Source organism: Helobdella robusta (genome assembly GCF_000326865.2).
Source record: "Helobdella robusta unplaced genomic scaffold HELROscaffold_22, whole genome shotgun sequence".
Taxonomy (NCBI): Eukaryota; Metazoa; Annelida; class Clitellata; order Rhynchobdellida; family Glossiphoniidae; genus Helobdella; species Helobdella robusta.
The window spans coordinates 507,318-521,170 of record NW_008704170.1 but is presented as its reverse complement, the minus strand read 5'-3'; the positions used below and the strand labels follow the sequence as shown (position 1 = coordinate 521,170).

The 13,853-nt window shown below is 32.4% G+C and overlaps 1 protein-coding gene across 1 annotated transcript; it reads left to right on the top strand.

The window, feature by feature from the left end:
• Positions 1 to 3,675: 3,675 nt before the first annotated feature.
• On the top strand, positions 3,676 to 6,087 carry HELRODRAFT_191497 (hypothetical protein; the record flags this gene model as incomplete). Its single annotated transcript, XM_009018569.1, has 4 exons — positions 3,676 to 4,286; positions 4,448 to 4,587; positions 4,820 to 5,038; positions 5,621 to 6,087. The coding sequence occupies 4 exons, from the start codon at positions 3,676 to 3,678 to the stop codon at positions 6,085 to 6,087; spliced, it is 1,437 nt and encodes a 478-aa protein (XP_009016817.1).
• Positions 6,088 to 13,853: the final 7,766 nt, after the last annotated feature.

Below are 13,853 nucleotides of genomic sequence, written 5' to 3'. Positions count from 1 at the left end.
GATCCCTCCAAATCATCATTAAGATCATCATCACGTTTGTGAGTCATCTTTTTCAATCATCATCATCTTCGTCGTCAATATCTTGAAAATCATCATTAAAGTTATCATCATTAAAGTTATCATCATTAACTTTATCATCATCGTTTTGGTCATCATCATCGTCATCATCATCGTCACCGTCATCATAATCATCATCGTCATCATCAACCTCATAATCATTATCGTCATCATCATAATCATCATCGTCATCATCATAATCATCATCATAATCATCATCGTCATCATCAACGTCATAATCATCATCGTCGTCATCATCATCGTCCTAACCATCTACGTCATCATTAAGGGTTATAAAAAACACCATAAACACGACTAAACCTTTCACCATCAGGGCCATCAACGTCATCGTCACATTTCACCATCAACCTTATCTTCCTTCCTTCTCTATATATTTTCATCACCATCGTCAGTGTTGCAGTTTCCACCGTTGCATCTCTGCCATTTTACATTTTAAAAAAGAAATATTTTGTCGTCATCTTCGTCGTCGTCGTCGTCATCAACATCATTATCATCATCAGTATCATCAGTATCATCATTATCATCATCATTATGAACATCATTATCATCATCTTCATTATCATCATTATCAGCATCATTATCATCATCCTCATTATCAATATTATTATCAATATTATTATCATCATCATCCTCCTTATTATTATCAACGTCATCATCATCATCATTATTATCATTATTATTATCATCATCATCATTATCATCACACCATCCTCACCATCTCCATCGCAATCATCACCAGCCTCATTTTCATCGTCTTCATCATCACTAGCTCCCGGTTGAAATGCATTAGTAAGTTATTATCATCAGTTGTTTAGTTAATTCGAAACAGACGTGCACAGGTCTTAAATGCATTTTTGTTATTGTGGTTATTATTGTTGTTATCACTGTTATTATCATTGTTGTTATTATTATTTTTATTATTGTTAGCGGTTGTAGTAGTAGTAGGAGCAGTTGATGTAGTCGCAGCAGCAGTATTAGTAGCTGTAGTAGTAGTAGTAGTAGTAGTAGTAGTAGCTGTAGTAGTAGCTGTAATAGTAGCTGTAGTAATAGTCCCAGCAGATGTAGTAGTTGTAGTAGTAGTAGTAGTGCTGCTTTGTAGTATTCATTATTGTCATTTTATGTAACGATAGCAAAAATAATACTGAAAATTATTTATTTTTATTGTTTACATTATTATTATTATTATTTTCATTATTAGTATTATTCTTTTTTTGTGTGTTCTTCTTGCGTTTCCTCGTGTTCTTCATTAAAAGTTTGACTGACTCCGTTACGTGCCGTCTTCTGATTGATAGGTCTCTGCAAAACAAAAAAAAATAACAAATATTCACCATCATCACCACTATCATGCATGTGTGTGTTTTTGTGTGTGTCTGCTTGTTTGTATGTGTATGAAAGCGTGTGTGTCTGTGAAGGCTTGGTTGTTTGTATATATATATATATACTATCATTCATATATGCATGTGTGAATCTATACCGTTACCGTTGTATTGTAGTATCACCATCATCATCAACATCATCATCATTGTACTTGCTTAGTCATCGCCATCTTCATCGTCGTCTTCACCACCACCACCATTTTATTTGTTGTCATCATCATCACGTTTACCTATCTAGCTAGTCCATCATCGTAAATAATATTTGCTTGCAAAATCATCATCATCGTCGTCATCGTCGTCATCATCGTCATCATCGTCATCATCATCATTATCGTCCGTACCAGCTGTACTTTACAGCATAATAACAATAATTTAGATGAGTTACTAAAGTCAATGAAGTGCGCTGTTCGTTCGTTCGTTCGTTCATTCATTCATTCGACAAAAACAACAGAAATGACAATGTATGCTAGTCCTTGAACTCTTCATACATTTTATGATATAAATGCTTTGTATGTATGTGCACGCACACACACACACACACATATATATATATATATATATATATACAATCAATTTCTGTTTACGTGTTTTATTAATAAATTTACAGGTGAGCGACACGATAGCCCCCAATAGAAGGGAACGGACAGTGAGAGATAGATAAAGAGAGAGAGAAAAAGAGAGAGACTGAGAAAATGTTAAATGAAACGAAGAAAGAATAAGAGAGGGAGGAGAGAGGAAATGGAAAAAAACGAATGAAGTGAGAATGAGGGAAAGAAATACAATGTGATAATAATAATAGAGTGGGTAATAAAGGAATATAATTAGCGAGGAAAAGTTGTAAAGAATAAGAAAGAGAGAGAGAAAGAGAGAGAGAAAGTTATTTTAGTTAGCGGCCGGCCAATGTCTGTCCGATCAATAACCCGACCCAATTCTTCTCGAAAGATGTGATTTGTGATTGTTGCTACTATTATTATAATTGTTGTTGTTGTTGTCGTCGTTGTTGTTGTTGTTGATGTTGTTGCTGTTGTTGTTTTTGTTGTTAGCTGATTATTTGTATTGTTGTTATTTTTCCCATATTTTTATTACTTCAACTGCTGTTGCTTTTTATCGGCTATTGCTATACGCTACCGTTAATGTTGATGAACTTGTTGCAGTCTGTTGTTGTTGTTATTATTATTGTTGTAGTTTGTTGTTGTTATTATTGTTGTTGTTATTATTATTGTTGTAGTTTGTTGTTGTTGTTATTATTATTGTTATTGTTGTAGTTTGTTATTATTGTTGTAGTTTGTTGTTGTTATTATTGTAGTTTGTTGTTGTGGTTATTATTATTGTAGTTTGTTGTTGTGGTTATTATTATTGTAGTTTGTTGTTGTTGTTATTATTGTTGTGGTTTGTTGTTGTTGTTGTTGTTGTTGCATTTGCGTCCCGACACCTTCGTTCATTTATCCATTTAGGCGAACCTTTGGCAACTACACTTAGAAGAGGATAAGAATAAAAACAAGAAACAACGCAATCTTTGATGTGTGCCCGTGTGTGTTTGTTTGTGTTTGTTTATGTGTGTGTGTGTGTGTGTGATTTAAATGTATATATATGTGTGTTTGTAATATAATATAATAATAATATTTATATAAATTTATATATATATATATATATATATATATATTTATATTTATTTAAATACATGTCACTTGAATATATTTTGCTTGTTAGTGTTAACGTGTATATCTATAACATTTTTTGTTACAGCTTTGTTATTTATATATATATATATATATATATATATATATATATATATATATACGAATCGGTAGCTATTTCGAAAAAGGTGCATAGATTTAATTTTAAGGTTTTATAAAACTGCGATGAAATTAATAGCAATTATTTTAAAATAATTTATAAATTAAAGTTATATTTAAACCTTTTCCAGTTATATTGTCAATAGAATAGCAACGTCAAAGGCGACGACGACAACGAAGCAACAACAACAGAGATAAATTATTTATTGAGCGAGTCTTCCTTTCATGTGCCTTTCATCATCCAACAACAACAACAACAACAACAACGACACTTAACAACAACAACAACACTTAACAATATCAACAACAACAACAACAATACGACATTTTCAAAAGAAACAAAAGAACGCCATCGTCGAACGTTATTCGTGACGTCATCAGCAAAAACATTTCTAAGAATGAAATCCTCTGCAGAGTCTGCCGAAATGGCAATGACGTCACCATCCACAACAGCAACAACAACAACAACCTCATTGCTACTAGCCCCGACAACATTGGAAACAACAGCGTTTTCATCGGCCTTACTTGAACGAAGAAAGAACAAAAAAAATTTACCCCTTCTGAATTTGACCTGCACTACGAAAAAAGATCACACGTCGACCACAAAAACCAGTGCGTCTGTTTACTACCAAGACGGCCAACGCAAAGATGGCGACGCTCAGAACGGCAGCGACCAAATAATCTTTTCAGCGCTAACAAGCGATTCGCGTTGCAATCTCTCGCCAACACAAACGCGTAATATTAAATACGATAGTTCTCACTTACACCAGCTACATCAACAACTACAGCAGCAGCAGCAACAACAACAACAAGAACATCAACAACAACAAACTTTTCTCAACAGCTATATAAACGATGACGAACTAAAAAACGTCATACACAATGGCGGCAGTGGTAACATCAACTACAACAACAGCAACCGCTTCAGCAACACACCATCAACAACAACATTTCCAATAAAAGTTCTCCATGGTTTGTACCTGGGCAATCTACAAACATCCGCCGACTTGAATACACTGCAAAAATTGAACATCTCGTTAGTCTTCTGACACCTGTCGATGCGATTATTTATTATCATGAATATTTTATTTTGAAATAAGCCGATTCATTAGATAGTTGTCATAAAAACTAAGAGATTAATAAACGTTCATTAATTAACGTTAATTAATGATAATTGAGTCCACTATGCTGACCCAGATACATAGTAAACGTCACCTCTGACCTGCCTAACGAATTCGAGAACCGAGAAGAGTTCAAGTACTTGCGAATACCGATCACAGACTGCAACTGGTCGCAGGATATGGACCTTCATTTCGTCAATGCCATCAAGTTTATCGGTTAGCGAGTGTTCGCTGAATAAACTCGGAACGGTTTGATTCCATTTGTCACGATATGGTTGGCTCTATCTAACTAATCAACAAACATCATCAGGCTACCGATAGCCAAAATAATTTTTTTCATTATTTTAATTCACCTCACCACCATTAAATGACCACACATCCAATCAACGCTCTTCACCCTCTCCACCATCGAATGACCACAAACGCCCCTCCACCAACCAATGCGCAGAGGAAGGCCTGCAAAACCAGCGTAACGTTCTCGTGCACTGCATAATGGGCATGAGTCGTTCTGTGGCGATCACCCTAGCCTACCTCATGAAATCGCAGAGGTTCCAACTGGACGAGGCCTATGATTTCTTGAGGGGGTTCAAATCCAACATCAACCCCAACCTCGGCCTCATGGAGCAACTGCAAAGATTCGGGTCTAAACTGGATGGGATGAACGAAGGTCTTGAACGGTGTCAAAAGTATCTGATGATGATGATGATGATGATTATGAAGGAGATGATGGTGATGATGATGATGATGATGATGATAATGACGGTAATGGTGATGATGATGATAATGACGGTAATGATGATTATAAAAGAAATGATAATGATAATGATGATGAAGGAGATGATGATGGTAATGATGATGATGTTTAGTTAACTAATTAAATGATCGTAATGTGTTCACTTTGAACGAACGAAGAATCAACAGAGTAGAGACACAGTATGTTATACATATACTTGAGCAACTGTACACACACACAACGTATCAATTCGGACGCCGAAGATGGTATAGGAATACCGAAAAAAGCCTTTCTATTCTATCATGCTTATAATAAATAAAAATTTTGGTTTCGAACTCAAGAAACTTGACAATGATGATTTACGATCAACCGTTAGAAAATTGAAAAACTAAACAAGAACTAACTAACGCGGAACATGCTGTCATTTTCATCAACAATTGCATATTTTATATATATATATATATATATATATATATATATATACACTAAAATTCAACATTAAACTTCAATCGCCAGACTCAACAGCTGCGTCTACAACTACTGACTTATCAACAGCAGCAGCAGCAACAACGACAACACAAACATCTCATCACATGACTACCACAAGCTATCATCATCATTGTCACATCAACAACAACTACAATAACGACAATAGCGGCAACATCAACAACCACAGCTGCAACAACGGTTATATTAATTACTACAATGACGACGACATCAACAACTATCGCTGCAACAAACACATTGCTACTACTTTAGGTTCTGAAACAACAACCGCAACAGCGCCAGCAACAACAACAGTAACAACAGCCGCCGCTTCTCTAGACTCAATAATCACGCCACTAACAAGCAGTAATAGCTGCTGTAGTAACGACTTTCAAAATATAGAACAACAACACCAGCAACAACAACAACAACCTCAAATCGTTTTCAACTTCACGTACACGCCGCCCTCGACGCCACTACACCAGCTTCATCTGTAGTCTTCTATTTTTGGATAAAAAATATTATTATGAACATTTTTCTACAGTTTTGACGTCATTTTTTAATATTTTTCCAAGCAGAAACAATTTTTTCGTATTATGTGATTATATAACTACACTCTGAACCGACATTCTACACCGTATACATACCGCTAATTCAGTTTATTGCAAGAACATTTGCTGCTGTCCTTGAGATTTTTGACACGTAAAAAAGTGATCCTTAAATCTTTGCGTCCTTATATATATATATTTTTTTAAATTTATTCATTGAAAATAAATTTATTATCAATTAAAATAAATTTATTATAAATTATATTAAATTACGATCACATTTTCTCATAGTTAACTTTCAAAAGCTACAGCAAATATGCGTAAGTCCACGCATCGCATACGTTTGCTTGCGAAAATCCGGGATCTCTGTACATTTGAATCCAGGTCACCGCAGCACCAAGACCAGGCGCCTTAACCATTGTACTATCTTATATTGTAAATAATAATAATCGTTATTGTGTAATAAATAAAATATTGATATTATTTTTATAATTGCTGATGTGAGATGTGTGATAAGGGAGGACTTTTATGCTTTTTATATAACCCCTGATGAAATATGTTTTTTAAAGAGCTTAAAAACATAATAAATGGAAATAACGTCATATTAATAATGTGAATACTGTTCAATATTGAAATTTTATGATTGGACAAAAAGACGAACCTGCTTTTAAATCCACCATTCATTCATTCATTCATTCATTCATTCATTCATTCATTCATTCATTCATTCATTCATTCATTCATTCATTCATTCATTCATTCATTCACTCGTTCATTCACTCGTTCATTCACTCGTTCATTCACTCGTTCATTCACTCGTTCATTCACTCGTTCATTCACTCGTTCATTCATTTACTAGTTTATTTATTCATTAATTCATCATTCCTTCACTCGTTCATTCATTCATTCATCATTCATTCACTTGTTCATTCATTCGTTCATGCACTCATTCATTCAGTCAATCAATTGATAATAATACAAAAATGTGTGTGTGTGTGCGTGTGTGTGAGCGTGCGTTTGTTCATTTATTTCTGTATATACTTTCAACCTTGAATGGAACTACTTTTGTAAATAGAATCAATACATTTCGCATGTTTTACCCATTTTAAAAGAACATTTTAAACATATTTTAAATTATTTTCTTATTTGTTTTTTAAGTTTTTTTTCAACTTCTCTCTCTCTCTCTCTCTCTCTCTCTCTCTCTCTCTCTCTCTCTCTCTCTCTCTCTCTCTCTCTCCTTAACTGTCTTTCTCTTTCTTATCAAATTTTACACTTTTTAGCCTTCCTTGTCATTCTTGATTTTAATAAATGTTATAAAAGATATTATTATAATATAAATAAACGTCACATGGTTTTATTTGATATTTATTTTATAACAAAAAAAGTTATGAAAAAAAACAAAGAAATGGTTTTAATATTATTTTTTTTATTTTCATAGTCGGCTTTCACACCCGAATCTTCTTACTTTTCTCTTTAGTCTCTCTCTCTCTCTCTCTCCTCTCTCTCTTTTTCTCTCCATCAGTCTATCTAATATTTTCTATTTCTTATTTTCCTTTATCTTTCTCTCTTCTCTCTCTCTTACTACTACTACTACTACTAATAATATTATTAATAAAGTATTGTTCTTTCATACGTCAAACATTAGTTGTGCTAATGCATTCAAATATTAATGTTGTTAACTGCCTGTTAGTCTATATTAATTGCATTGCATCATAAGAAGAAAATTTTTGAGATGCTTGTTGCACATTCATTCATTGATCCATTCATTCATCCATTCATTTATACATCCATTCATTCATTCATCCAACGAACGTTCTACCTATCCCTTTATCCGTCATATTTTCCGTGTCTTAATTTGTTTGTTTGTTTTTGTTAATTATTAATTTATTCATTTGTAAATATTCTTTGTTTTGTTTTGTTTGTTTGTTTGTTTGCTTGTTTGTTGTTTATATGTTGTTCTGTTAATTCGTTTATTGGTTTCCTTTATTAAACATTACTTCATTGAATCTTCGGCTTCACTCAATCAAAATTATATATATATATATATATATATATATATATATATATATATATATATATATATATATATATATATGTATGTGTGTATGTGACTTTACACACTAATACACACTAACATGAAAAAGGTAGCAAAAAATAACGTTTTGTGTGCGAAAGAAAGATGTCCAAGTCCACTCGAAAAAGTTACAGTGTAGAAACGTACACAATTTTGCAATCGGATAAAAAAAATCTGACTCCGTCCTCAAAGAGTTCCGATTCAGACAAAATATCCGATTCCGACTAAGACACTCACTTTTGGCCAAAATTTGACATTCGGTTTCGGCAATTTAGAATATAAATAATACAATTGTATTGTTTGTATGCGCCATTCAAAAAGAACTCATAGGTTATACATATTATAACAGGCCGGATTCACAAATTTATGCAATTATAGTGTGATTAAAATCTGGTTATAATAATATGTATGCTGTCAGAATGTAGTAGGCAGGTATAGAAATATATGAATAAATGCTGTACAGCTAAGTCATGAATATTATATATATTCATGAGTTAAGTAAATATGTATATATTCAATTCAGCATGTACTGCATATAGAATTTGACATAGAGTTATATTTATGTGTGTGTGAGTGTGTGTTTGTTTGTGTGATGTTTTGCTAGATATTTAGTATGTCTAGTTAGACAACTGAATTTCTAAGCAGCCTGATAGCATGTGAGTTTCAGATGTTGGTAGGTAGGCAGGCAGGACTGCTACTAGTTTATTGGTCGGTCGGTTTGTTTGTTTGTTTGTTTGTTAATGACATCCTGTTTTACACACACGCACACACCGCTTGCACACACACACCACGCGCACACACACACGCTCGCGCACATCCATACACACATTTACTTGCGATCTTGATAAACCCATGCACATCCATGTACAGCCACTTACATGCAATTATACATACCAACACGCACACAAATTATTATGAATGAAAAAGACAGACAGAGAGAGAGAAAGAGAGAAAGTGAGAAAAAGAGAGAGCTAGAAAGAATGCAATGAGTGGAGTAGTAATATTTACAAAAGGATAATTAAACAGATAAATTATTTGCTATAATGTTTTTATGGATATGTATATATTTATAATTATATATATTATATGCATTCATGTGTATGTATGCGTATGCGTGTGTATTTGTGTGTATGGTTGCATGCATGCATGTTTGGAATGAGATAATCATAGATAAAAAACGGCGCTAAAGAATAGCATTCCATTTTTATAAAATAAAATAATTTATAACAAAGATTTAAATATGTCCTTAGGCGTTTCTTAAATTCCAAGAGCGTTAATAACGATTGACGAAGTTCATCTGGCAGTTCATTCCAAAAAGTCGGTCCTGAAATGGCAAAATCTCTATTTCCAGTTTTCAATTTTGTTTTTGGTACATATAATTTATTTGAACTGGAAGATCTCAATTGCCCATGAGTTCCCAAGGAAGAAATTTTTATTTATTTATTTGACAGGTACCTAGGAGCTAGATTTTTTAGGCATTTAAACACCATCATCCCTAATTTGAAAAAGATTTTTTTCTTTATGGGACGCCAATGCAACTCCCGTAAGATTATAGAGGCATGGTCAAACCTTATACCACCAACAATAATTTTCACAGCCTGATGCTATGCTACCTGCAACTTCGAAATTCATTTATCCAATATTCAGTATAAAAGACAGTCGCAATAGTCCAATCTAGTGCTGATAAATGCGTGCATCTGTGACGTGAGAGCATCTTCGTCTAAAAACTTTCTTATTTGACAAATCTGGCTAAGTTGGAACAACTCTTAACAAAAAAAATAAAACAATTCTTGTGAACCCATTGCAAAACTTGAATCGGTTTTATAGTCTGAACTTGTAACCGAGCTTTAATATTCAATTCTACACCCCCAAATGTTAACTGAGGAAGGTTTAACTTGTGATATTTGTTGCCATGTACCAATCCATATTATCTGTGTTTTTGTTGGGTCTAGCTTTAGTCTGTTTCAACCAAGCCAGATGCCAACATCATTTATGCCTTTAGCCAATAAATTCATCGTGGCAGGTATCTTTGACGGAGAAGAAGCTACGGATACCTGAATACCATCAGCATAGGAGTGGCAGTGGTAGCCAAATCGACGAATAAAATCTACGTAATATATGTATATATATAATATACATATATATGTGTGTGTTTGTGTGTGTGTGTGTGTGTGCGTGTGTGTTCGTATATATGTTTCTGCCTAAACAATCACCCGTATATATCTGTATTGAAAAGGTAACGTTTGTTATATATATATATGTTATATATGTTTGTGTGTGTGTGTGTGTGTGTGCGTGTGTGTTCGTATATATGTTTCTGCCTAAACAATCACCCGTATATATCTGTATTGAAAAGGTAACGTTTGTTATATATATATATATATATATATATATATATATATATGTATATATATATATGTGTATATAATATATATATATATATATATATATGAACAACATATATATATATATATATCTATATATACACGTATCTTTTGTCATAAATTATTCGTGCTTTCTTCATCTTATAGTTGTGCTAATGTTATTATAAATGTTATTATTATTGATATTATTGATATTAACATAGTTATTATTATTATTATTATTGTTATTATTATTATGATCATTATTATCGTGTGTACTTTTTTGTGTATTTGTGTGTGCGCGTGTACATTGTGCTGCGTATGTGTGTCTCCTCTAGGTAAGTGAGGTACGTGGCAGATTTGAAAAGAATATTTAATACAGTTACTCAATTGTTATAGGTATAAACACACATATAATTCATAAACTACACACACACACACACACAAACACACACACACACACACACACACATATATATATATATATATTTATATATATTTATATACGTATAAATATATAATATTTGACATTTGACATTTTTGTTTCATCAAATCGAAACAAAAAAAATCAAAGAAAAGATATCAATGAAAAGAAATGATCTGGAAATCGAAAAGAAAATATGGTTTTCTTGTAATGATTACCAGTAATAATTGTAAAAATGAGAGAATATTTTAAATATTTTAGTACATGTAAACTAACATTCATATTACAAATTCTAAAAACACTAAAAATGGAATCAAAACTATTAAGTAATCAACTCTTTTACATTTTTATCAGAATGTCGTTTGTAATTAAAACACAATTATATATATATATATTTCTTCTTCTTGATCATATAAAAATGCGCATATAAGTTGAATTAAATATGATGAGCAGTTTTATTAAATCTTGTATATAATATATATATATATATATATATATATATATATATATAGTTCATTTGATGTGTGTGTATGTAACTATATAGGGTTTTATATATGGTTTATCTATGTTCTATTGAAATTTAAAACGCTCGTTGTATGTGTGTATGTATGTACATATAATAAATTTAAGTAATAAAATGCTCAATTTATTCAATTCATTTTATTAATATTAATCTTTTAATAAATGTGACTGAACGTAAGATGGCGATGATCTCAAATAATGATAAGTTATAAATAACTCATATTGTCATATACACTGATGACTAAGTTTAGTAAACTCAAACACATAAGTAAAAATTTTATTTAGTAGTATTAATTTCTAACTCAAAAATTGTGAATGAACCTATATTGATTTAGCTTCTAGTATTATAAAGTTATAAGTGCTACGTAATATTTGCGATTTAATTTACACACGCGAAATGAATAAAAACGTTAATAACCTCTTACACAACAACGAATACAATAACAATAACAACAACAACAACGACAACAATAATAATAACAACAATCCCAAGAAAACAGTTTTCGCAAAAAGCGTATCCCAGGCGCAAAACAACAACAACAACAACGACGTCATCGAACTCCAGCCAATCAACAACAATAACGAAGACGATGACGTCAACAATGCCTTCATCAACGCCATCAACAACAACAGAAGCAACACAAATAACGACACAAATCGTCAGACGGCTCCGGCCAACAAGACAACATCTAGATATATCAAACAGCAGTCCAACATTCGGCACACCAATAAGGCAAGGCAAAACTGGAATAACGTTAAAAAGTCTGTATAGTTATTATTATTATTATTATTGATGTTGTTGTTATTATTCTCATTATTATTATTGTTGATGTTGTTGTTGTTGTTCTCTCGTCGCTAAAAAATCATGCAGTTGTTAAGAATGAAACTTTGTGGGGTTTTAATTAACTAAAAGGAGGAAATGGAAAAAATCTTTATGGGAAAAATCCAACAGCAGCATGCAGAATGACCCGTCACTGGCGTATTAAATCGTCAAAAGTGGACTAACATGAAATGAAATCTCAACCATATTAAGGTAACTAAAGTATCAAGGATTTTTCTAATACGATTCGATCGATAAAAGACCACATCCAGGTTACGAAAAGTAATAAGCACTGGTCCAAATCAGCAACCAAATTAACAGAGATTATTATTAAAATTATTAAATTTTATTAAAATCCTATTAATAATAAGTTTGTATTAATAAATATTAATAATAATAAAATCCTATTGAAATTTTTAAAAACACCTCAAACAACAACTGTCAACAAACTGCAAGTTCTTCATGTGGGTTAAGTCAACTAACCCGTAATGCCCTTTATGCAACACCAAGTAAACAAACAGACAAACAGACAAACAAACAAGAAGACAAACAAACAAACAAAAAGACAAACGAACATACCGACAAACAAGTTTTATAAAACCACGGTTTAGCCATAGCACTGGAAAGAAATTTACATCATTACAGCAGAATTCTCAACCGTAATCGTTAACAATATCAAATCGTGTTAGAGCCGGACTTTTTGCAGATCACTATGGCACCCATCCGACCAGACATCGCCATGCTCAACATTGACACAACCGAGTTTCCATTGTTATTATTGTCATCATTTTTAAAAAGTTGTTGTTTTTATTGTTTTTATTTCTGCTGTTATTGATGATATGAATGGTTTTGTTATTTTTATTAAAAGTTTCAAGTGTTGAAACTTTTGAAGTGATGTGGTGTTGCCACTACTGTGATTTGAATGAATAAGTATTTTTTATATTATAGTGTTAATAGTGATAATGCTGTTAACGAATAGGTGACTGTTCGTTTTTTATTTTTAGAATAGTGTTTTTGTTCACACACACACAAACACACACACACACACACACACACACACACACACACACTGACAAACCCACATACACATTAAAGCATGCAAATAAAAACCAGCATGAAAAGTATAGAGTGATGAACATGATGGATTTTCACACAACTGAACATATACTGAAAATTAATTGACTTACAAACACATACACAGACACCACATACACACACATACCACACGAAGGCGGACGACACAAACACATACGAACACACAAACAAACACACGCACACAAACACACACGAACATACACGAACATACAAACAAACACACACACACGAAACAAACACACACACACAAACATAAAAACACGCATACACACACACACACATAAAAACACGCATACACACACACACACACACAAACATACAAACATTGATAAAATGTCACTTGGTAGAAAAAGAGGAACTATTTTTATAGTTTAAAAGCCGTAAATTCGTTTATAAATGTGTGTGCGTAATTGTTTG